Raw genomic sequence first — 27191 nt, forward strand, 5'->3', positions numbered from 1 at the left:
TAATACTGTTATATTTCTACAAATTGCTATTGTGCTGCTGTAATATAGGGAAATTATTCTTCTAATTGCTAACAGTTATGTAATGAAGTTACATAACTGTTGTGAAATTGTTTTTAGTTGTTAATTTATTTTTTTGCACAACAATACCGAACCATGTTAGCGTTGCAAGAGTTCTGTATCTTGGTTCTAACAAGCTCTTCCTTTTGACCTTCAGTTATTCTGAAATCAACATCTGTGGTTTTAAAATTATGTTAAAAATAACCCACAATAGTTATTTGCAATTTTAAATGGGATATAGGGGGAGAGCTATGTGAGTTCATTCTGATCTAACTCTGGGGCATACTTAACGATTTGCAGAAGCATCAGTGGTGCAATTCAATTTTTTTTACTACCAGTTCTGTGGCTGTGGCTTGGTGGGTGTAGCAGGGGAAGGATACTACAAAATCCCCATTCCCTCCCCACTCCTGGGGCCAGCCAGAGGTAGTATTTGCCGGTTCACCGGTTCTCCAGAACCTGTCAAAACCTGCTGAATTTCACCCCTAAGAAGCATCACAATAAAAGTACATTCAGGAAAGATTTTACTTCAAATATTAGGCATGCCTAATGAAGTTTATGAAAGCCTAAGAAGTTTCTTTTAAAAAGATCTGTTTCAAAGTCAATAAGTGCTATACAAATCGTACCCTACTTTAGACAATAATTACCTCTATTAGACATTAACCTATTGTCACATTCATTGTGTAACTTGTATATCTTCAGAAAGATGTATGGTAAAACTTTCCATGTGAAAATATTTACTCCAAGGTGCCTTTAATTAATAAGAAAAAAGACATCCAGCCAATAATTTGTTCTCACTTATTCATTTATTTCTATTAATTCTCTCGATTATTCATTTACTGCATTTTTACTGTATATGTTAATAATGAAACTAAGTTTCAGACAAACTTAAATCTAAAATATACTAATTTCAATGAAAGAATTAAGTATATGGCATGTGTGGCCACACACACACACACACACACACACAGACACATATATACATATACATATACATATACATACATACACACACACACACACACACACACACACACACACACATATATATATATATATATATATATATATATATATCCCCTTTGATTTCTCTAACCAATAAGTATAAAAGGTGGCATTATTAAAATACCTTGAAAATCATTCATGTTAGATTAGGATTGCATAACTTCTAAATTGTGCAGAGGTAATATTGCATTTTGTCAGAACAAATTTAAAATTATGGGCTTTATCCATTAAATATATGAATGAATAAATAAATAAATATTGATGAATCTAAAAAGGTTGTGATAATTGGCATTTAGTTACTAGATTAATATATAAACCTATAAATTTAATGTTTTTCTGACTTGGTTGGCTATTTTTATTTCCAGATTATCAAATTATTGGATGGGAAGAGATCTCAAACTGTAGGAATTCTGATATCTAGTTTACATCTGGAGATGAAGGACATAGAACAAGGTAAGCATTGTTTTTATTTCAATGGAAATGATATGCATGAACATTTTTTAAATTTTATATCCCTTTAATATACCTTGACTCAGTATATCCATATATAAATGTTATATCACGCATAATACTCTGTTGAACATTTATTACATTTTTTTCAGTTATGGGTAATAGTTATTCAATATGTACCTTATCCCTACCATCCAGTGGTGGGTTTCAAAAATTGTTCGAACCTACTCTGTGGGTGTGGCCTCCTTTGTGGGAGTGGCTTGCCGCCCATGTGATTGGATGGGAGTGGCTTGCTGCCCATGTGACCGGATATGAAGATGCCGACGACACTTGTCAGAACGACCTTAAATTACCTCACACACAGCACTGGCATGCATAAGAATATGATGTAAACTTGTTTTTTAAAAGGCATCATTGGTTTGCGTTAAAACAACTTCAACACACACAGTGTTCTGATTGCACCACAAACGCAGTAGTCATCCTTACCTTTTATAAAACACAGAGGCACTGAGTTTTTATAAATATGAGCATGGTAATGTAGAATAATCATATCCAAGGACCAGTGGTGGGTTTCAAAAAATTTTGGAACCTATTCTGTAGGTGTGGCCTGCTTTCCGGGCCCACTGATGGAACCTCTTCTAACCGGTTTGGTAGATTTGACGAACCGGTTCTACCGAATAGGTGCGAACTGGTAGGAACCCACCTCTGCTACCATCAGAAGATCCCCGCTGGTCTACAGCAAGATCACATCTTGAGAGCATCCTGTCATCTGGAGATTAGCCAAATTGCCTTGAAAAAAACTTAACTCATAATTATTATTTTCTGCAACTGTTTTTCACATATAACTGAAATTCAGAAATTCTTGGCTCTACTTGAAGTTGTCTCCAGGCTTTTCCATATAGTTTATGTTTTAAAAAGTACTAGCTGTTAACCCGACATTGCCAGATATTTGTTTATCCCAATCCTGTATTAGACATTCACAAATGTCTAGATCAAACATAATTTCTAATATTGGATTTTCCCCCTTACCAAAGGGGTAGTACTCCTCCTTACCCTTGTGGAGTACTGTGAAGCCATTATCATGGCAACTCCACTGTGCTGTACAGTAGAAGCCATTTTAAGGTACAACAGGCTGTATCTTAACAGAACACACACACCGAGGGATGTTAGAGGTGTCTTATCCCCACAGTATTTTGTTTCCAGAGAGTAGGTCATCTGTGTACCAAATTTGGTTGAAATTGTTCAAGGCATTCCAGAGTTATACTGGAACGTATATACACAGCCATGTTTATATATATAGAAGATTCTGCTCTCAAATCACAATTGGCTTAGTGATAAATATCTAGTACATGTGAATATTATAGGTGGAATTATGCGAAATTAATCTTTAAGAAAACTAAAGTTTGCTGTGGAAACCTAACACATCTAAAATAAATTTTTAAAAGGGGAATTCTTAAGGGTAGTTTTCTTTTTTTTCCTGACACTTTTCTACTTCCAGTCATCTATAAGCCAGGAACTGATATATTTCACAATTTCTATATAGTTAAGCAATATGTTGTTCCATATATCTGGGAGACAGATGTTTATGTTTGCATTTGATTACCAGCCAACAAATTGAAGACTGCCACATTTGTGGGGAAAAAATCAGCCACAGATGTTTCTTAAGAGAGAGAGTAGCATTTGTTGTTAATAGAAAGGTAGATCAGTGCTGCCTGTCTTGTTTAAAGGGAATAATATTAGATAAAGAGAGTACATATTAATTTTATAGTTTGATTTGACTTCTGAATCATAAAAAACATGAAAATAGTTCTAGGTCAGTTTAAAATAGAGTTTATGTCTGGTAAAATGAGATGTGTAATACAGTAGGTGCTTCATTCTCAGTTTATTGTCTTCTCAAAATGATTCTCTATTATTTCCCTGTTGACAAGAAATCACCTTATAATTCTTCTTGTTTCAAACTGATACTTAATATGAAATTTTAAAATGCTATTTAACAGTATTTGGACATTTTTAAGAACTGTTCATTCCAAAAGATTTGCCAGAACCTTTTATTATTATTCTTGTTGTGGATCAGCTGAGATTAAATTATGAAGGTTTCCCACTCACCTGCCTGCTCTTTCCCACAATATAAGCGTATTGCCTCAATCTTTGCTTATGATTTTATAAAGCTACTGAGTTATTCCCAGCAATTAAGCCCACATTTGTGTCTAAAATATATTGCTGTGTTAGAGCATTTTTTTATAAAACAGTAAAATAGTAGAAGTAACGTTTAGTGGTACTATGTTATTAAAATGCATCTGAAGTCATTAACTGAATTTCTTTTGCATATTTTGCTAATTCAGAATTTAATATTTAATAATAGAACTGGTCCTATGAGCCTTACACAAGTTTGGACAGGATGTGTTGATTAGTGTCACTGTTTCTTCTTTGATTGCCATGTGGGGAGAAGTATCTCTGGTGCTGGTTTCTGTTTTTCTGAGTTTGATTAATAATAGTTTTGTTAGAATTACCAATTAGTTTATTGACCGTATCAAGTCTTGGAAGCTGCGGATAACCAAATATTTTGGCAAAGATTTTTCTGACTTGACTCTAGCTCTGATGTAAATTATAGACTAAGACATGTGGACTCCAGTTTGGGGAGCTAGTTGTAGATAACCACATATTTTAAATGATATTTATAGCTCTTAAAATTACAGAACCTTAAAATGTTATTTCCTTTTGAATGAGTGTATAGTAAACTTTAATTCTTGTCTATTCGTTTCTTATCCATGTTTTTTGTTTTGGGTTTAGAGGAAAATAGTGAAAGTTTGCAATTAAAATGTCCTTCTATTAGTATACTCGGACAAATCACTTGAGAAGTATATGCCGTTCATATTGCCTTCTTGTGAAATACAGCTGCCAAGTATTTTTATGTCTGTTTTTGAATTTGTGATATTGATCTGCTTTTTATAGATGCTGACAGTCATTATGTGTTAGTGGGGGCAATACTACACTAATTATCCTTATGTACCATATTTTTCGGAGTATAAGATGCACCACAGTATGAGACACACCAAGGTTTTGAAGAGGCAAATTTAAAAAAAAAAGTTTTTGCCCTCTGCAAACCTCCCCAAAACAGCCCGTTTTTCGTCAAAAGTCCCTGTTTTGTTTTTTAAAAAGGGCATGAATAGCTCTTAGGAGGCTTGTAGAGTGCTCCTGGAGGGGTAGGGGGCCAAAACTGAGCAAAAACCAGGCTGCTTTTCACAAAAACGGGCCCGTTTTTTGGTCCAAAAAAGGGCATGGATAGCTTTTAGAAGGCTTATAGACTGCTCCTGGGGGCGGGCAAAATTGAGCAAATAAGGGTCCATTTTTGCTCATTTCTGCCCTCCCCAGCCCCCAGGAGCTCTCTGAAAGCCTTCTAAAAGCTATGCACGGCCATTTTGGTGAAGGGGGCAGGGTTTCTGGAGGCAAAAAGTGCTGTATTCAGTGTATAAGATGCACCCAGATTTTCAGCCTCTTTTTTGAAGGAAAAAGGTGTCTCTTTGGTAGGAAGGTAATAGCTCTCTGTGCGCCTTCGGCATTTAGCCATGCTGACCACAAGACCACGGAGACGTTTCAGGCAGCGCTGGCTCTTTGGCTTAGAAACAGAGATGAATACCACTCCCCGGAGCTGGAAACAATTAGCTCGCATATGCGGGGACACCTTTACCTTTACCTATATAACTCATTATGAATGGTGAACAAACACCATAGAGCCATATAAAAATGTTTATTCCAATTGCCCTACAGGCAAGGAGTTCAGAAACCAGACTATGGTTAATCCATATCCATTAAAATTACTGGCTTCTCACATCTTGTGGATTTTTTTCTCCCTTTATGAAGTCTATATAGCATATTCAAATCAAGCTGTCAGAAGAAAAGGTCACCAAGATTACTGTAAATACAAAATAAGATTTCAGTAGTCATTTCAGGGCCTAACTTCTAAATGTGTCAGGCCAACTGCCAAAAAAAAAAAGTTTTGGTCAATACTGCTCTGCAGTTAATTAAAATGTAAGATTATTTTACTAGGAGACCTTTCTGTCAATATAGTCATTTTATGTTTGCTAAGATAGCTTAGCCTCACTTTATTTTTGAAAGGTACATCAGTTTAAAAGAAATCCCCCAATCCAAATGCAATTAAATTAGCCTTCAGCAGAAATGCTTTTTACTGGCTCTGCCTGAAGGAATAATGATCAGGTTGTTCCTGAGGTAACTGATGTTCTGGTCATTACAATAGTACATACCATGGGATCATTCTGCAGTAATGGGTCCATAAATTAATCAATTTGTTATACAGAAAAAAAGTATGACTGAATATGGATTACCTTATATAAGTGCATGTAATTTCATAACGCTCATATATTGAATGTAAATTCACTCGTAAGCAACCAGGAACAGGAATTGAGTTCAAAGCACTTCAAGTTTATTACATGCTACATATACAAAAGAATCTAACTGACTAATAGTCAAGGCAAATTGGCACTAAGTATAATCTTTATTGTCATTGTACTTAAATACAACAAAATTGGTTAGATTAAATTGGCTAGATAAGAGTCAACAGAATTCACAGAGGATGGACTTAGTGGGTGCAAAGGGACTCCAAATTGAAGGGGTATTTGACCCCGCCCTTGGACTCAGCCTAGTCATCTCCTACAGTAAACATCCATTCCAATGCAATTTACATCTGCTGAAACACATTCATCTATCTATCTAGAGATTATTTTATTGATAGGTGACCCAGGAATTTAGAAATAGCAGGGAAAGTCACCTGATTTTTCAACAAATACCACATTTGAAAAAGTGCCTTGCACCTCAGATGGTGCAATTGGGGACTCCCATGGACTGGGCAAGTAGGAAAGGGATAAGACAATCATACCATTCCAATGTATAATTATTTATATAAACAATTTATATAGCCTGATTCCAACTTAATTTTAACAGGATTGTTAAAATCTATATTTTAACTAACAGGATTAGTTTTTAAATCTATACTTTCTATATTCAAGAAATAACTCTGGGTAACTTGAACTCTCATTCACCTCACTTGGCATAAAAAGGTAATGGTTTAAAAATTACAATAGCAAATATTTCGATTAATAGAGGTGCACATTTTACATTAAATTCTACTTTTTCACCTTTTCAGAACAATGAAAGCTCTATTATATGCAAAGCCTCTATTAATAGAAAAATTGTCCTTCAGATTGATTATTTGGGGGAGGGGTATACATTTTTTTCAAAATAATAGAGATATTAGGTAACTTCTATTGTGAATGATGTCTCAAACTGAGAAGGTGATCTATATCCCACAAAGTCGGGGAAAGAACAGTCAGCAAGAAAGGGTAAAACATCAGGATTATTTCTCATTCTTATTTCTCATGTTGTATTTCTCATACAACTCTGAGTTTCTAATAAAGAACATTTTACATGCAAATGATATTTAAGTAACCTATCTGTGCAATATGCAGATAAGATAAGGCAACGATGTATATGTTTATTTATTTACAGTATATCCCATCTTTGATACTTGTACAAATAATTCAAGGGAGCAAACATATCAATACACCTTTCCCCTTCTACAACAACCCTGTGAGGTAGGTTGGGCTGAGACAGAGTGATTTACCCAAAGTTACCCAGTTGGCTTTCATGGCTTGAACTTGAATGAGACTTGAACTCACTTCTGCTTCTATTTCATTAATATTAAGCATGTTACTAATTATTATCTCATAATTAATAATGATCAAACTAAATGTATTGATCATGGAATAAATTTAGTGACATTAAATATCTGAGTAAAAATGCTTAGAATTGTACAGAGCATATTAATATATCATTGGTTCAGAGTGAATTCTTGCCTATAAAGACTCATAAAAGACTCAGAGCCGAGGTGGCGCAATGGTTAAATGCAGCACTGCAGGCTACTTCAGCTGACTGCAGTTCTGCAGTTCGGCTGTTCAAATCTCACTGGCTCAGGGTTGATTCAGCCTTCCATCCTTCCGAGGTGGGTAAAATGAGGACCCGGATTGTTGGGGGCAATATGCTGACTCTGTAAACTGCTTAGAGAGGGCTGAAAGCCCTATGAAGCGGTATATAAGTCTAACTGCTATTGCTATTGCTATAATAAGTGATTAGAGAATCACAATATTTTTGTCTGGTTTTGTGCCATTTTATACTGTCTGCTGCATTGTAGATCATATAATCACCTAGTATGTATCCTACTGATCCAATCTCCAGCGCAGATGGTCAGTAAAATATGTATTTTTAAAAATAGAGAAATGTAGCCTTTTTTTTTTACAGTGGGTTATTTGGGGAGAGTTAGGACATTGGCAGCTTACAAGAAGTATTCAACCGAAAAAGAAACATTATCCAAGTGTTTTCAGTTCATGGCAACAGATAAGCAACAAAGTCAGTTAACATATTAATGTGTTATTTTATTATTTCAACAGCTGTACTAAATATGGATGATTCAGTAGTTGACCTAGAAACATTGGAAGCACTATATGAAAATGTAAGTAATGCTGATAGTTTATTTGAGGGTTAGAAGTAAAACCAGATGAATCTCTCCCTTTGGCACAAGGCTTTGGACCATTATCTTTCACCAAAAAGCCTATTAAATGTCAGTTCAGCATACAAAACAGCAGCATTATATGATTGTAATACAAAACATCAAAAACTGCCCATAAGACTGCATTCTGAACCTGCTGCAGCTTCCAACTATTCTTCTGGGGCATTCCTATGTACAGCACGCTACGGTAATCAAAACCACAATGACAGTCCTTCTCCCCAGCCATAGTTGCTACCTGTTCATCAAGCAGTAGCCCTAAATCATTCACTGACTCTAATCGGGGAAGTGCACCTTCTGATGGAAAATCACTGGAGCCAGGCACACCCTTAAAACCCATAGTCACTCATTTTCCCAGGGTTAAGCTGAATCCTGTTCAGCCCCAATCCAGACCTTCACAGCCTTCAGCACTGGAAAAGGTGTTCATAAATCAGATTGGGCCACTTTCAGGGGTGTAATTCAGCAGGTTCTGGAGAACCGGTAGCGGAAATTTTGAGTAGTTCAGAGAACTGGCAAATACCCCCTCTGGCTGGCCCCAGAGTGGGGAGGGAATGGGAATTTTGCAGTATCCTTTCCCTGCCATGCCCACCAAGCCACGCCCACAGAACTGGTAGTAAAAAAAAATGAATTTCACCACTGGTCACTTTGTGTATTTTGTAATAATTTGTATTAAATTACTTAAAAGTATCTGCATCATTTTAGAATTAAGTACATGCACTAAGTCACAATACCTTAATAGAGCAACAGATATCAATACACCTATGCATTATGGTTTAAGAATCCCAATTTCTTAAATGATGGCTGAAGTTGTTTCTCTGTTTTGTTACAAAACAACATTTTTTAAAATAATAAAACATTGGAATTGGATGATTTGATTAATAGATATCTTTGATCACATTTGAAAAGAATAAAAGAGGAAAAATAGTTCCTTTTTAATAGGAAACTTAAGAAATCTAATTACTTGAATTATTATTATATAAACCCTATCATTGTACAAGCTCATCAATTTATCAGCATTTCCAAACTAAAGTTTATATCTATGTTTCCATATTTATGGCAATGATTTAAAATATATATCATAGAGTAACTTATTTGTTATTCAGGCATCGGTGTATACAAAGTTTATGTATGTTGTTAGTAGTGTGTAGAACAGAACAGAAGATTTTACAAATACTGTAACTGGCTCAATCTAGGAGGAGAAATAGGGTCATAGAAGACATTTTTTTTCTTGTAAGTCAAAAACAGCTTAGAAGTTTATGTTGGATATATTTTTCTTTGTACTTTTAAATAAGTCCAATCTTTGCACCATACAAATGTAAGATGATCTCAGTTTTGATTGTAACCACCTACACTTGTTGAAACTAATTCAATCTTTCATAGTTCCAAAAGTAGAAGTAAGATAATCTCACTGTTGTTTTTGTCACTGAATCTACAGAGAGCACAGAAGGATGAACTGGAAAAAATAAAGCAGCATTATGACACTTCAACAGAAGAAGAAGTTAAGCTTCTGGACAAACCTGAACAGTAAGACCAGATGGGCAAGATGCCCCATGTATTTCCCAGTCATTCAAAATAGTCTTGAAAAGCAGAATGCTTGGTACAGCATTATGACACAACAACATGTCTGAAGGAATTCCCAAATGCCCCAAATGAAATGTTTTTCATTTCCCTTTGGTTGAGTATGATTCATGGTGACTTCATAAACATGTTCACATAGTTTTCTTGACAATAGTATAGAAGTGGTTTGGCCATTGCTGTGCTCTGGAGGATTTAATGTTTCTCAGTCTAGCCTATAATCCTACATTTTTGCTGGTTTTCTAGCCTTTTCCTAGTCTGGCTCTCCTTAGTTTTTATAGTTAACCCAAGATCAGCTTCAGGCTGTCACCTGATGTAGATAGCCTAGTCTTAGGTGATGTCTATCTGCGCTTTTGCTAAAAATCTCAAAATACAGAGATTTTGGAAAAGTAGGCAGCCTCTTCCATTGTTAAATCTGGGAGGAGAATCTCTTAATTAATCAAAATATTTGTTGTTGTAATTTCAAACTGTTACATTTTTCATGCCAAGTAAGGTGCATGAGAGTTCAATTTACCCAGAGTTATTTCTTGAATGTAGGAAATATGGATTTAAAAAACTAACCCTGTTAGTTAAAATATAGATTTTTAACAATCCTGTTAAAATTATGTTCGAATCAGGCTTTATATTTGGTTAAGGATACCCCTAATTGCTATCACTTTTTCCCATAAACAAACAAACAAAAAATTGGAAATTCAATCCAGATTGAAATTATGTGCTATTAGGAAGTTTTTCCTACACCCCAGTCATCTCAGTTTTAACCTTTTGGAGATGGTAGAAAACGCCACGAAAGTGTTATATGGTAATTGCTGCTGCTGCTGCTGCTCCTGTTACTAAAATAACATATCTGATGCCATGTAGCATCAAGAGAGAAGTTTATGGCAACTTATCTTTCCCTTGCTGTCAAGTGGAAGTATTTCATCCTTTTTTTTTAAGGCGGTGAAATTGGAAATAACTTCATGCTTCCAGTAAGGGTGAGAAAAGCAATAAAATGCTTTGGTATATGGTATTATATTAGAGATGTATCCTGGTTCAAGGATTGGTGTCTGTCTGTCTGTCTGTCTGTCTGTCTGTCTGTCTGTCTGTCTGTCTATCTATCTATCTACCTACCTACCTACCTACCTACCTACCTACCTACCTACCTACCTACCTACCTACCTATCTATCTATCTATCTATCTATCTATCTATCTATCTATCTATCTATCTATCTAAGCCAAATCCACTCATCACAAAATCTCCAGAACCTTAAAGCCTACAAACTTGAAATTTAGCACATACAGTATGTTCCTCTTGGCTTCTAGGTGCTTGTTAAGAAAGGATTTTTCAAAATGACCATCAGATCATTAGTATTTCTTATACAGTAATTAACACACTCTGATGCTAAAGAGTTCTAATCCCTTCCCCACCTGAAAAGAACTCTGTTGCCTCACATTCTGTTACCTTAGTTCAAACTGGGAGACATTCCACTCCTTCACTCAGGAGCGGTCTGGGGCTCCTTACAGTACTAAACATCAGTACCTCGCCAAAATGTCTATGCCTTCCACCTATGGAACTGCTTCTGGACTCAAGGCAGTGGGAACGATATTTCCTTATGTATTTGAATCACCGACCACCACTGAGCCAACAGATTGAACCGGAATGAACCGGATGTCTCCTGCATTATCCAGTCACGTAGTTTTGTCGCAAAGCACAGGTATCCAGCTAGTATCAGTATATGTACTACAGCATGAGAGAAAGATTCTTCTGGGTGCTAATCAAAGAGAACATTCATAGCTACAGAATGAGCTAATCAAAACCTGCTGCTGTTGTTCAGATGTTTTGAAACTGCAAAAGCTATGTTGGGAAAGAATTCAAGAGTTAGCGTCTCAGTGCATCTGGTGAAGACTGCAACTTCTTTTTCCCAACTTTCAGAAATGAAGTAGATACTGCCGGTTTTATATAGCAACCTCCCAAACTTGCTTTTTATTTAAGAAAATCCGCAAATATGTATGTAACATCCAGTTTGGCTTCCTAAACTATTCCTACTGAGTGAGAAGCCTAACACTTAACAACAGAATATAAGATAACAGAGTTGGAAGGGACCTTTAAGGTCTTCTAGTCCAACTCCCTGCTTAGGCAGGAAACCCTACACCACTTCAAACAAATGGATATCCAACATCTTCTTAAAAACATCCAGTGTTGGAGCATTTACAACTTCTTGAGGCAAGTTGTTCCACTGATTAACTGTTCTGTCAGCAAATGTCTCCTCAGTTCTAAGTTACTTCTCTCCTTGATTAGTTTTCATCCATTGCTTCTTGTTCTTCCCTCAGGTGCTTTAGAGAATAGTGGCAGCCCCTGAGATATAGGAACACTGATATCATGTCACCCCTAGTCCTTCTTTTCATTAAAGTAGACATACTTATATTTTATCTGTTATATTGAATCCACTGAAAGGTAGAATGGATATAAAGATTTCCAGCATGTTTAATCCTTATATAGATACAAACATCACAACAAAGGAAGACACTACACTAAATTAGAGCCAGAATTCTAGTTCAGTTTAATTAATGCATAACTGATTAAAATTTTGATATGCTTTGTCTCTATAGAAATCTTCATTATTTATATATTGAAGTTTGGTTATTCTCAAGATAAGAATTGTTCTTAAAAGCAGTAAAATAATCTCAAACGGCAACCAATTCCCAGCAAAGTAAAATTAGTGAAGTGATTTGTTAATAATAATAAAAACTAAATTTCAGATAAGGAGCCTTCACAGGATCTGATTAATGTTGTGAACATCATACCTAAAGGGTATGGGTTAGCCTCAATACTCTACCCAATACCTTGGGTTAGCCTCAATACTCTAAACATCAATGTTTGATAGAAGTTTAAGATACAATCTTGTATCTACTTTGCTACCCTATGGAAGTAAGCAGGATTTACTTTTGAGTAGATCTGTATTATTGAAAGTAGAATGCTTATGTTATATTAAATAGAATAGAATTAAAGTTTTTATTTTGAAGATTACCGTATTTTTTCAGAGTATAAGACACACCTTTTTCCCCGCAAAAAAGAGGCCGAAAATCTGGGTGCGTCTTATACTGAATACAACACTTTTTGCCACCCGAAGCCCCACCCCTTCACCAAAATGGCCCTGCATAGCCTTATGGAGAACTTTCAGAGAGCTGGGGAGGGCAGAAATAAGCAAAAAGGGCCTCTTTTTTTGCTCAATTTCCCCCCCCCCCCAGCCCCCAGGAGCACTCTATAAGCCTCCATAAGGCAATGCATACAGTTTTTTTGACAAAAGCTATTCATGCCTTTTTGGGGGGAAACAATGAGCCCGTTTTTGTGAAAAACTGGCCCTTTTGGGGAGGTTTGCAGAGTGCAAAAACTTTTTTCCCCTTTTGGAAAGCTCTTTAACTGATTGATGAGAATTACATTGATCAAGTGCTGTGCCAGCAGAAACAAAGTCTTAGGTGCTGCAGATTGTCAGTGATTTCCTTCTCCAGCACATGGATAAATACACCTGGAAACATATACCTACCTACCTACTCTACCTACCTACCTACTATTCTCTCTCTATCCCTCTATCTACCTACCTACTTACTGTATTGATCTCTCTTTCTCTCTCTCTTTCTCTCTCTCTATCCCTCTACCTACCAACCTACCTTCACTCACTTTCTCTACTTATCTACTGCAGATCGTCAGTGATTTCCTTCTCCAGCACATGGATAAATACACCTGGAAACATATACCTACCTACCTACTCTACTCTACCTACCTACCTACCTACTGTTCTCTCTCTATCCCTCTATCTACCTACCTACTTACTGTATTGCTCTCTCTTTCTCTCTCTCTTTCTCTCTCTCTATCCCTCTACCTACCAACCTACCTTCACTCACTTTCTCTACTTATCTACTGTATTTCTCTCTATCTCTCTCTATCCCTCTACCTGCCTACCTACACCCTCTCTGTCCCTACCTACCTACTGTATTTCTCTATCTATCTATCTCTATTTATCTCTCTCTCTCTATCCCTTTATCTACCTACCTAACTACTCTCTCTTTCTCTCCCTACCTACCTACCTACTGTATTTCTTTCTCTTCCTCTCTATCCCTTTATCTACTTACCTACTTTTTTTTTAAATTTGCCTCTTCAAAACCTTGGTGCCTCTTATACTCCGAAAAATGGACTAATTATTTTTAGGAATAAGCCTGAGAATTATACAATTATCATAGGATACTTACTCATTGGAACCTAATCAAATGTCATATAACCACAATGGGACTAGAACTTTTGTTTTTTGTTTTGTTTTTCTCCAGCAGAGGGCGCTATCTCTAACCTTTATATTTCTTTCAGATTGTATTTGTGATACACTGTGCTGGAATATTGAATTTATCTTTTTCAATAAAGATAAAAAGATTGTTTATTTTACCCTTATTGTTTGTTTAAATTTAATTTAAATTATAACAGGAGCTCATTTTGTTAATATTTCTATGATACATTGGATTATAAAATGTAAAATTCAATCACTTGATTGAAATGTACATGTTTGCTCCTATTTTCACAGATTTTTATATGAGTTATCCCAGATCTCCAATTTTGCTGAACGTGCCCAATGTATAATCTTTCAATCTGTCTTCAGTGAAGGGATAATTGCAGTTCATCATAAAGTTGACATTATTCATCATGTTTGTAAGGTACTTGGAATTTGTAACATTTTAAGGTTTATTTTGCTTCATTGAACATGACTATTTCCGAGTAAAAATGATAGAAAATTATATCAAGTTTAGTTAAAGTAATATATATTCTTGTGCTTCCTAACAAATGTCATTGACTGTTTTTATAGTCTTTATGAATATCAATAATTTTAAGTCAAAATGACTTTCTACTAAAAAATTAAATAGCTTTAAAAATTAAATGTTTATGTAAAATAATAAATGAAAAAATATATTCAATATTGTTGCAATTACAATAGGCAAAATCCAACTCATTTATTATAGCATACTGTAAGCTTTCACTTACATCTATGAATACTTAGGTCGTAATAAATTGGCTAATCTTTAAAATGCCAATGGATCTTGCAAATGTTTATTTTCAAGTGCACAATACAAAGTTCCCCATCCATTTCAACACTGACAGGATCCAAAGAGATCCCAGGGACACTTGAGGTCAGAATAGCTTTCATGAATCAACAATAGGCATTTGGTTCTTAGATAAACTTTTGGAACAGAAAACAACTTTCTTTCTTTTTCCCCTCCTTTTTCTGAGTGTGTTGTTTTTTGCAGATTTATTTTAAATTTGGTAATGTAGGGATGCAATATTTTTCTGTTTATACTTGGTTGGATCAGTGACACTGACTATTATGTCGCTTCAGAGTTGCAAGTTTGAACTTCATTTACTTTTCTACTGTATAACTTCTGGACTGAGGCCTAAGTTACTTACCTAATGGTCTAAAAGTAAATTTATTTATCTAATTTAATCTATATTCATAAATAGGGTTGAGAAGGTTTTGCCTGGCTCACCACTCAACAAACTTGGTGTAATTCTACATATCTACCAGCAGAGGGAAGAGAATTTCTGAATCTAGAAGATATCAAATTCATGAGTACTAGAAAGGAGATAGGGAGATTCTTGCCCTCTTCTTGTGTTTACACTTCCTTTGGAAGTTAACCCTCCCCTCGAATCCCAATCCTTCAAGTGGATTAAGGTGGAGAAATAGATCTTGGGATGTCAGGAGAGCAAAGAAAGCACCACGTCAAAACTTAACTCTTAGTACAAAATAACTTTTGGTACAAAATGTGGATAATTGAGTGAGATCCGCATAACACAAGCACCTTTCAACTTTTATTGAAGTCTGGGATTACTATATTCATTTATTATGCAAAACAGTTAGCCGGTGTTTCCTTTAGCAACTAATAATATTAAAACAACAAAAATAGAACATGATAAATTATTTCTATATGCTGCATCTAAAACCCATCTACTTTAAAAAGTATGTGTGACATATATGGCCTTCCATTTTTATCTCTTCAATTATTGAAATAATTAAAGGTTTAATAATAGCAATAACACTTATTTTATATGCAGCTTCATAATACTTTGCTGCCCTCTCTGAGTAGTTATAGAGTCAGCATATTGCCCCCAGAAATCTGGGTCCTCATTTTACCAACTTCAGAAGGATGAAAGGCTGAGTCAACCTTGAGCCACTCATGATTGAACTCCTGGTAGTCAGCAGAGCTAGCCTGCATTAGTGCAGTCTAACCACTGCACCACCATGGCTGAATGATGATGATGATGATAATGATGATGATGATGATGATGATGTAGTAATGGAATTACATTGAAAACAGTTAAAAATTGACAAAATCACCATCAGGCAAATGCAAAAAGCTGCATTGCTTGGATATGCACACATATTACGAAAATACATTACGACGTCCTAGGCCCCTGGGTGGGGCCCGACTAGTAATCAGTGCCAAATCCGGCGAAACAACTGGCCGCTGTGATACAATTCTGTTGTTGTGATGATGATGATGATGATGATGATGATGATGATGATGATGATGATGATAATAATAATAATAATAGGCCCAAAGTCATCCAATTAACTTTCTAGCTGATAATTGTTGAATTCCTAATTCAATATTCTACTAACATGAGCAATGTGGACTCTTAAAACAATTTCATGGCCCAGAATTGATTTTATTAATTATAGAATTATAGCATTTCTCTGTTAGTATATTTCACTGTGTAAGTTTATATAAAAAAGCCAACATTAAAATATTTCTTCATTTATTATTTTTCTGATGTTATAAATTCCTGCTACATTTTTCAGGCGTTGATCACAATGAAAAGTGTGAAAAATATTTTAGCTTTAGTTCTGGCTTTTGGAAATTATATGAATGGAGGAAATCGAACACGTGGTCAAGCAGATGGATTTGGCTTGGAAATACTTCCCAAACTAAAAGATGTTAAGAGCAGAGTAAGTACAGTATGCAGTTTAAATGAAGATTCTTAATCTAATTCAAACTTTCAATTAGCTTGTATGTTGAATATTACCTGTACAAAACTGTCATAAATCTGAAATACTTGTTTGGAGAGAGGGGGAGAGATGATGGTGGAGTGGGATTTCTATGTTAAATTAAGCGCTGGTGTGAAAAGCATAGTGCCTACTACTAACACCGCTTCACTATGAATGTCCTAATTTTTTTAATAGTGTTTCATTCTACATTATATAGAAAGACACATCAAGTAGCAATTTGAAGCAAAGGGCCATGGGAAAGGGATTAATAAACAAGAAGCCATTCAGAGTGAGGTCAGAAAGTAAGCCTGCTGAAGGACATACCCTTCAGAACCCTGGACAGGTCCTAGGGAAGACTACAGCATTGCTAATGAGGGCTAGTTGTGACTGAATTCTTGGGAGCAGAAATGAAGAATCTGTAGATGTCCCTCATTCTGGCCCCAGCCTTTATACAAGCCCCACCCCTCTATGATAATTAGGCTGTTAAAAGCTGGCAATGGTCCATAGGAGGCTTTATACACAATTCGTTGTTCATAAGGTGACCTTTAGATTTCTTTTTATATCTCACCTTAATGTTATAAATAACTCAAGGCAGCAAACATGCTTAATACTCTTTCCTCCTGTTTTCTCCACAAAAACAATCCTGTGAGGTTAGTTGGGTTGAGAAAGAGGGACAGACCCAAAGTCACTCCTCTGGCTTTCATGCCTAAAGTGGAACTCATTCTCCTGGTTTCTAGCCTAGTGCTTTAAACCACTAGACCAAACTGGCTCTCTGGACTTGATGGTGCAGTGCAATTGGAAGGAGAAATGTCTGTAATTTTTTGAAAATGACTTTTCCTTTGTGGCAATTGCATTACAACAGAATGATAGATCATGCATGTAAACTTTGGAGATCATCTAATCCAGTGGTCTCCAACCTTGGCAACTTTAAGACTTGTGGACTTCAACTCCTAGAGTTCCTCAGCCAGCAAAGCTTGAAGACCACTGATCTAATCCATTCCCATGCCATGGCCATCCAGATTCTATTGCAGCACCTGCATTACCTTACTGTTACATTTTTTCCCTCTATGCCCAATTGAAATCCAAACAATTTCCTGTCCTATTTTCTGGAACAACTTTGAACCCATCTGCCTCGCCTTTGACATGCCAACTTTTCAGATATTTAAAGACAGCTAACATGTCTCTGCAGATTTCTCTTCCTTGGGCTAAACATGCCCAGCTGATTCTTCCAACCTCTTAATGTCTTGGTTTCTTTTCTCTGGTAGCTTTTCTCCCCAAAGCTAATATTCCTGGGAGGGATCTGAGAAGAATTATAATATCCATCATGTATTCTGTGATCTCTACCATGTTTTAAATTTAATTGGAAAAATAATTTCCATTGATACTTATATAATATTTTTGCCAAGCCCAATTACTCAGTTGTGTGTACATATAAAACAAGCAGGGAGAGGTGAGCCTGAGAATCCCATTTTCTGGGCTGCTGACAAATTTTAGAATGGATATCAGGTACAGATTCAGATGGTCCCATTTCAACTGAGTCCCTGTCCAAGTCATTACTGATCATGACAAGGAACAGTTTTGTATGACAGAAGTAGCCACAATATGACAAAAACTTTATAAACCTATCTGATTCTGTATTACCCCATTAAGAGATAAAAGTTTATTGGATAGGTTTCTTCTCCTTAAGTTGTTGAAAGGAGAGAAAATACAACAATAATAAAAAAAATAGTCGCAATTTACGACTAATTATTTATACTATTTACTATTGCAAATTAGTTTTCACAGAGTTTGTGGTCACTTCACCTTTATTAAGAGTTTAGGAAGTATAAATTACAATAAAATATTCTTTTCAAACTGTATTTTTTATGTTCATATCCCACAATTTCTGATATTTTCAAATCTTATTTTTCAATTCTTCCTCTTTTAGGATACAGGAATCAGCCTTGCAGATTATGTTGTAATTTACTACCTGCGCCATTTTGATAAGGTACATTTTTATCAATTATTGCACTGTGTATATTATTTAAGAAGGTTCTGTAGAGTTATGCTCATCCCATTCCAATATGAGAAAAGAAATAGGAAGGGTAAGGGTGGTAAGCTAGCACAAAACTGAGAAAAATTAAACCTATTGTCTATTATTTTGACTTTTGGGGTTTTTTGATCTTGGATTAAAGTTGAAACATAAACTACATGAACGGCTTTACTTGTCTTCCTACTTAATCCCTTGTGGGTGTGGGATCTTTGAAAAGAATAATAAATGTAAATTGTTAAAAATAGCAGAGCCACCTCACTAGTTTATTTACTTATTTTGTACTTATAAATTACATTTATATGCCATCCCTGGATGACTCTGGGTCACTTATGAACAGCAAAAAGAGAAATATAAAAACAATTAAAATTACATTTACAATTATTACTCTATCCCCCTTCTCCTGAGATCCACAGGCCTGCTGGCATAATCAGGTCTTGAGGGACCTCAAGTTCAATAGAGACAGGGTCAAACTCACCTCAGGGGGGAGAAGATTTCACAGTGCTGGTACCCACGCAGAAAAAAAGCTCATCTCTTAGGGCCTGCCAAATATAACTCCCTAGGTCAGTGTTTCTCAACCTTGGCAACTTGAAGATGTCGGGACTTCAACTCCCAGAATTCCCCAGCCAGCATTTGCAGGCTGGGGAATTCTGGGAGTTGAAGTCCCGACATCTTCAAGTTGCCAAGGTTGAGAAACACTGCCCTAGGTGATGGAACCGTTAATATTCCTGCTCTGTTTGATCTTGTAGGAGAGGCAGATGAAACTGGGCAGAGGCTATCCCTCAAAGTGGAACATTAGCCAGATAAATGTAGTTGTTTCAACTTTAAAAGTGTCATGCTAAACATACAGAAAATGAGTATATTTGAATATGTATTAGAATATTCAGATTAATAATGTGCAGTAGTATGAATAAATAGTTAAATAATTTTACATTGGCTAATGAATTCATATATTTTAAATGCTACAAATAATATATATTAAAATGCATGAGACTTGACAACATTAAAATATTTTTCAAAATTTTACTTTTGCCTGGAAGTTTAATTTAACCACACTTGAAGTCTTTCGTAATTTTAATATTATCTATATTTTAAAGAGAGCAATTTATATATCTAGTCACATGGCTTTTTTCATTTCTTAGATTCAAGAAACATTTAAAGCCTTTATTTGAATACTTCACTAGATATAGAAAGATCAGATTTAATAGTTATCAATAGGATATTAATTTATATACACTACAGAGAACTATATTTTAACTTCCCAGTGCTAAGACATTGGAACTGTGAATTTCTGTGGACCCAAATTTTATGATGGACTATCTTCTTTCTTTTAACGATCTCATAATCCCTTGCGGGATGGACAACTGAATGGAGCTACCAGGATGTTTACTGGCCGGATGCCCTTCCTGTTGCCATTGCGGAGTTTTGTTCAGCAGATATATTCTCATTGTGCCCAGAGAGAGAAATATCTGCCTCTACCTAGGATCGAACTCACAGCCTCCTGATTGTGAGGAGGGAGCTCCACCTCTAAGCAACTGCGCAACTCTGGAGTGAAGATTTCTATAAGTAGAAAATAAAAGCTTGAGGTTTAATTCATCCTGGAGCAGCCCTCAAATGTTCCTCAAAGAGTTGTGATAGTATGAGTAATAGCACATAAAAATAAAGAAGAAAAGGAAGTATTTCTAAATCACTCCTTTTATTTATTCTTGCATAATAATTCTCTGGATTAAAGAATGTCCTACAAAGGGCAAAACACAGTTACCAGCCATTAAATTACAGCTAAATATTAGGATTTGCTTATGCAAAGATAACTTTGTATCTTTGTTTTCCTTGCATGCTAGGCAATGCTTTTCAATGAGGTGCCAAGGCTAAGATGAATGGATAAACAGAGAAAACTTTTCCGCGATGACTGGAAAAGTTGCTATTCATTAACAAGAAACTTTTGACAATCTCCCCATTTAGGGAACTGTGGAAATAATTAACATTGCCAGACATAAATGTGGGTATCATCAGCCACACAAAGCTGGGTGTTTCTGACTTTTTCTCTCTGAACAAAGGTGGTAGTTTATTTATCAATTTTTTCATTGGATTTATATTTTGCATTTCTAACTATGATAGCTTGCTATATCACAGTACAAATCAAATAATTAAGAGCTGTTAAAGCGTGGTTCAAACACCCACAAAGATCACATTGATAAAACAGTCTGCATTCGGTCAAATAAACTTTATCTCAGGAAACACAAGCGTTTATCCATCAGATACCTACTAGTAAAAGGATAACCAAAAAGAAATTTAGAATTTTTGGCAAGAAATTCCACAACTTAGAAGCCATGCGCAAGGCAGAAGAAGGTATGAATTAGGATAAAAGCTGTGCAATTATAAATGAATACACTATAATAAATAAAAGGTGAGCAGTCTTTAGCCAAGAAGATGCTAAATATTACAATTATTATGTACTACAAATGTAATTTGCAGATCACAAGCATTTCTTTGGGGGAAATCAATGTGTCTTCAGGGGAAAGGGGTATTTTTTTTAACTTTATTTATAATTAAAGAAGCGTATCTGTTTCAGTAGGACTTATGGCATTGTTACAATTATTGTTTTTAACTTTCTTGTTTAGGAAGCAGGAACAGAAAATAGTGTATTTCCATTGCCAGAGCCGCAAGATTTCTTCCAGGCATCACAAGTAAAATTCGAAGACCTGATAAAAGATTTAAGAAAACTAAAGAAAGATCTAGAAGGTAAATAGAAATCTACCTTTCTTTTGAAAATATGCTTTTGGACTTCTGAGCAATCCAGTCTTTCAAAATCTTTTTGGCAAATTTTCCCAATTTAGATTGCAGTTTTAGGTTACTGCTGTTTGAGCTGTGCTACAGCAAATTCATGTGATTAATTTATAACAGTTAAAACAAAGCCAACAATAAATATTTTATAATGATAACTTTAATGAAGAACTTCTTCAGTGTTAAAAGAACATTGCATTTAAGAACTTTAAAGAATATTTGCTTGAACAATATGAATTTTAAGCAAATTTCTTCAAAGTTTTCTATTGGATTAAATTTAACCTTGTAGATGGAATCCAGTATGTAATATTGGCTCTAATTTTGTAGTGATATTCAGCAAGTTTTGATGGAACTTGAATACTAATGGAAAAGTTGAATAAAATAAGCTATTTGGGAGAGAGTTGACATAATTTACATATCAGTAAAGGCTGTGCTTGCAACTCAAAGCAAAAATTCCATTTGAAAATGATTAAGTTCCTTTTAAATTGAATAGTCTCTTGGCTGCAGCGGGTAGAACTGCTGTCAAGATATATTCTCAAAAGAAACTTCTACTATTTATGGATTCTCATTGCTTATAGATCAAACACATTGTATCAGGCCATTTTCAAACAAGAGAAACAAGAATTTAAAATCTAGACCTTCTGCTATGACTAAAAATAGATTAATAAAAGTCATTTGCATTTCTTTAAAAAAAAGAAGATTGGTAAAATTAAATTGAGAGACGTCATAAATTATAGTATGGATATAAAACATATTAATGCACATAAGTTATTGGTAACTTCTGTCCTGTCAAAACAGAAATTTTCTTGAAAATATCAAGGATTTCTATCCACAGTTGTCAATAAAATTTGTCGTTAAATAATTTATTCTTCTAGCTAGCTAGAAGAATGAATAAGCTCTTATTTGTTTTAAAGAAAATTTCAAAGGTCACCAGTGCTAAGGAAGTATCAGTTGTTGTTTATTTAACCTTGGCATCCACGAATGCTCTATCTCCCCTCATCTCTTGGTTCGGTTAAGCCCTCTTGGCCTCCCCTTCCCCTATGTTTGTTCATGCTGAAATAAGATCCACGTTTGATCTACCATTTTCAAAAAGTATCATTCTCCTGCTGTACATTACACATGCACAAGCAGTGATTATTTTAACAGGAAGTCAATAAAATGCTGGTCTCATTGCAGTTTTTTTAAACTTTGCACGTTATTTAAAACAAATAGAGGAGTTTTTCAGTCTTTTTTTTCCATCTCACCTGTTTATTTCACAATCTATTGAAAATAAACTTTATTCTCCTTTAGGATACTACTCATTTGTTTTTCCATGTGTCTTTATGTATAGCTTTATAGTTCTACCTTACTTACTTACAGTACCTTACAGGTAATCCTTGATTTGCAACAGTTCATTAGTAACCGTTCAAAAGTACAAAGGCACTGAAAAAAGTGATTTATGACTGTTTTTCAAGTTATGACTATTGCAGCATCCATGATCATGTGTTCAAAATTCAGATGCTTGGCAATTACCGTATATACTCGAGTATAGGCCGACCCGAATATAAGCCGAGGCACCTAATTTTACCACAAAAAACTGGAAAAGTTATTGACTCGAGTATAAGCCTAGGGTGGGAAATGCAGCAGCTACCGGTAAATTTCAAAAATAAAAATAGATACCAATAATGTTTTTGAATATTTATTTCAAAGAAAAACAGTAAACTAGCTCTGTAAGTGGAAAAGAGGGTCAATAAAAACAATATGGTATCAACAATAACTTTAAAAGTTCAAAAACCTTAGCTCATTCAGCAACCAAGCTAAAACACGTGCAGCCGCGGGAGCGATGTCCCGCCTCCTATGACACATGGCACAGTGATTCCTATCATTGGATCACTGTACCAGAGGAGGTGGGACATCGCTATGTGGCTGCTTGCCATAACAAGGAGGAGGTGGGACATCATTGCAGAGCGGCAGGAGAGGGAGGAAGGGGAATCGTAAGACAGCCCTGCATTACATTAGAACGTGAGGAGGGGGGATGGTGCGGTGCGCGCTGCGCGGCAAACTGACACAGAGGGAGGGGAAACTCACAGGGGCGCCGGGCCATTCACGAGCGTCACCCAGCGGCATGGCCCCGCCCCTTTTTCTCCTCCATTTCGGGCAAATTTTTCACTGACTCGAGTATAAGCCGAGGCGGCTTTTTTCAGCCCAAAAAGTGGGCTGAAAAACTCGGCTTATAATTGAGTATATACGGTAAATCATACTTATGAGCAATGCTGTGTCCGAAAGTTATGTGATCACCTTTTTCAATATTATGACAAGAAAAGTCAATGTGGAAGCCAGATTAACAACAACCATATATCTAACTTATTAACTGCAGTGATTCACTTAACAACTGTAACAAGAAAACTCATAAAATGGAACAAAACTCACTTTAATACATGTCTCACTTAACAACCGGAATGTTGGGTTCAATTGTAATTGTAAATAAAGAACTTATTAAAGTTCTTATTTACCTTACAATAAGTTTGAACTTTATTGAACTTTACTAATTTTAAACAATTGATAAAAATTTATCTTATCCAACAAATGCAACCTGGCAAAAGAGAAGTAGAATTTTGCCAGATGGGAACAAATTTGGAAATTTTGCTAAAGTGGATTTGTGGGAGATTCATGATGAAACAAATATTGCTGGGAATTAATTTTGTCTAGGGTTCATCCTAAAAATGAATTTTTTTAAAAAAAAAGGTGTTAATGTCTAACGATCATTCTAATTTAGTCAGAATTATCTGGTAAAATGTAGAAGAATAAAGTGGAATAAGAGCTTTCAGTTTATTATTTCAAATAACTGGACAAATGCTAATTAAAAATGGGAACTTAACAATATGATATATAAAAACTCCTTCTGCAGAAACAACACAGAATGCTCCACAAAAAAATGAAGTACCGTATTTTTCAGAGTATAAAACACACTTTTTTCCCTCTAAAAGAAGGTGAAAATTTGGGTGTGTCTTATACACTGAATGGAGACCCACCCACCCACTGGCCCCAACCCTTTGGCTTCTGCCTCCCAGCAATTTACCTCTTTGCAGCAAACGGGGGTTTACGGAGGCTTCAATAAGCTACAGCAATCCCTGCAGCCTGAAACAGCTGATGATCGGGAGAAATTGAAAGTGAAACTTGCTGTTTGTTCCACAAGGCAAATTGCTGAGAGGCAGAGGCAAATATTTTTTCCTTGTTTTCCTCCCCAAAAATCTAGGTGCGTCTTATACTTCAGAGCATCTTATACTCCAAAAATTATGGTATGTTGTGCTATAACTCTGCTTGAAACTAGCACAGAATAATGTTAGCATTTTTATTTTCCCAATTCTTATTCTATCTTTAACCTATTTAAAGGCATTATAAGCAGAGAGTTTTCATGAACATTAGTGATCATTTTGAATAGAAGAAATTCTTCCACTGGCAAGGAAACAACAATTAGAGACCTTCCTATTTGAAGGAGGAGAAACAGTGACCGGCTTTGCCAAGTGTTTCTTAGAAAGTGGGATATAATTCCATCTATACACTTCTATTCCACTCAATCCTGTACAAAATTCAATTGTAATTGCATATTTTATTTACAATTTTTTCCTGATTGAAATGTCATTGCTTTTAGAAATATTTACTGTATGTGTTATGGTTTTATAGCTTTTAATTTTGTAAGCTGCCAGAGCCGCCCTGAAACAGAAAAATAAAATAACATAAACTAACATAAAATAACATAAAATAATAAAAAATAAAATAAAACAAAATATTCTCTTGTTTTATAGCTCAGTCAGAGTTAACACTAGAATCTGGTTTACAAAAGGAACTACTATACTAAAATTATGTTTTCCTGTGTCCAATTATGAGCTCTACACAGGGTAATAAAGAATACAAGCAAGAATACAGAAATATTTTTACAGGGATGGTTATATGCATGAATTGCTAAATGCAATTTTGTTCAAAAGAAGATACTTATTTTACTCTAAATTTGAATTCTTGAATTTATCATGTCATAATTTGAACTGCTGTAGTGATGCATTTATTACCAATTCTGCTCAGTCCTACATAGCCCCAAAAAGGCATAATATATCTCTTCTCCATGAACTCAAAATTCCACCTTATTTTCACCAAAGGTAAAAAGTGGAATTTACAGTAAACAGAGCATTTTTCCTTCAAAAAACTATTTTTGTACATTATTAGACACAGTACCATGTGAAATGTTTTAATTAAAGAGGATATTGTTTTAGCATGTGTACAAAATATCTGATGAATCTATGTAGTTTCTGGCAACCATTAAAAAAGCTGTGGCTGTTGGCAAAATACTAGTAAAAACCTAAAACTGAAACAGATGTCATTTACAAAAAATTGTCTTCAGAGAAGGTTACATCCAGCTATCCAGACAAGCACAAAATTTCCTATATACTTTAGATGGGCCATATTAAGTTTAACTGTTTATATTACAGATGTTACACATGCTGGAATTATCAGTTTGGTTAACCATATCCTTAAATTACTTTTGATAATATTTAAGAGCTTTACCATCACATTAATTTATTATTTGTTATATTTGTTTCAAAATTTTAGACATTCCAGAATAGTTAAAACTTGGAAACTATTCTTAGTTGTAATTGGAAATATTTATATACATTTTAAGGTATTGATCTGTTAATACAAAGATAGTTTCCCTCATCAGAAAAAGCAAATATCCATGACCTGAATAAAATTTTTAAAAGATGTGATTTCTTTCTATTTGAATTGAAAAGTTATTTCACCTAATATATTTTTCCCATCAGATATGCACGCACAGAATTTATGACAGCCCTTTGTTAAAGTCAAGCTTCAGTTGTATTTAAAATGTTAAAAATGTAGCTTTTAAGTAAGTTAGAATTAAGTAAAGTAAAAGCTAAAATTCAAATGAACTCTTGCCACCAATTTCTAGATACCACAGAAACACAAGTTCAAACAAAAATGGAACTACTGGCAATTTCATCCCTTTGAAGAGATATAGCCAAGCTTTTTTAAAAGATAATACTTCAGTTTAAAAAATTAAAATATTCAATCTGTCAGTGCAACCATATATATATTGCTTATTGAAATGTAGGCAACACTCTGCATTATAAATTAGTCTATAGGTTAAAGAACTGTTTTTTACCAAAACTGGATTTTGGTTGTTCTTGTCTCACATTGACCCAAACTGACTGGTACAGACCTTACCATTAGCACTACCCTAGCAATATCCTTTCCCTATCTTACAAAAAAAAAAATTATGTGGAAGTCATCAATTGACTAAAGCCAGGATAGGTATTGAGAGTTGAAATTGAAGAGAGAAAAAATAGAAAGAAGCATGAATTAACAAATTAAATGAAAGAACAATTGGTAACTCAACGGTCTATAGTATAGTAAGTTTCATGTTTATAATAAAAAACTGAAATGGTAAGAAGTCCTACATGTATGACTGGCCATTTCTTAGCAGCATCAAGAGTAGGAATGGACATCAAAGTAATAACAATTAGAAAAAAAGCAAAATGCTTGCAGGAAGAGAAGGAATGTTTTCCTATATGAAAACAATATTAGAAGATAGACCAACAGAATGGACGGAACATACAGTAAACATAAAGGAATGGATAGACATAAAGTAAGAAGGAGGAGATGTAGTATAGAAGTACGATAAATCTTAATGCCCATGAAAAATGCTGAAAAAGAAGTAATAAAAAC

General features: G+C 35.0%; 1 protein-coding gene across 1 annotated transcript in view; it reads left to right on the top strand.

The window, feature by feature from the left end:
* The window catches only part of FMN1 (formin 1), a 130910-nt gene that overhangs the window by 72980 nt on the left and 30739 nt on the right, over positions 1-27191 (top strand). Inside the window, exons 10-16 of the mRNA XM_032213656.1 lie at positions 1425-1512; positions 7971-8032; positions 9522-9610; positions 14210-14339; positions 16478-16624; positions 18591-18650; positions 21314-21434. Of these exons, the coding sequence (XP_032069547.1) occupies positions 1425-1512; positions 7971-8032; positions 9522-9610; positions 14210-14339; positions 16478-16624; positions 18591-18650; positions 21314-21434 (697 nt within the window). The remainder of the gene's footprint in view (positions 1-1424; positions 1513-7970; positions 8033-9521; positions 9611-14209; positions 14340-16477; positions 16625-18590; positions 18651-21313; positions 21435-27191) is intronic.

This window comes from Thamnophis elegans, chromosome 1 (assembly GCF_009769535.1).
Source record: "Thamnophis elegans isolate rThaEle1 chromosome 1, rThaEle1.pri, whole genome shotgun sequence".
Lineage (NCBI taxonomy): Eukaryota > Metazoa > Chordata > Lepidosauria > Squamata > Colubridae > Thamnophis > Thamnophis elegans.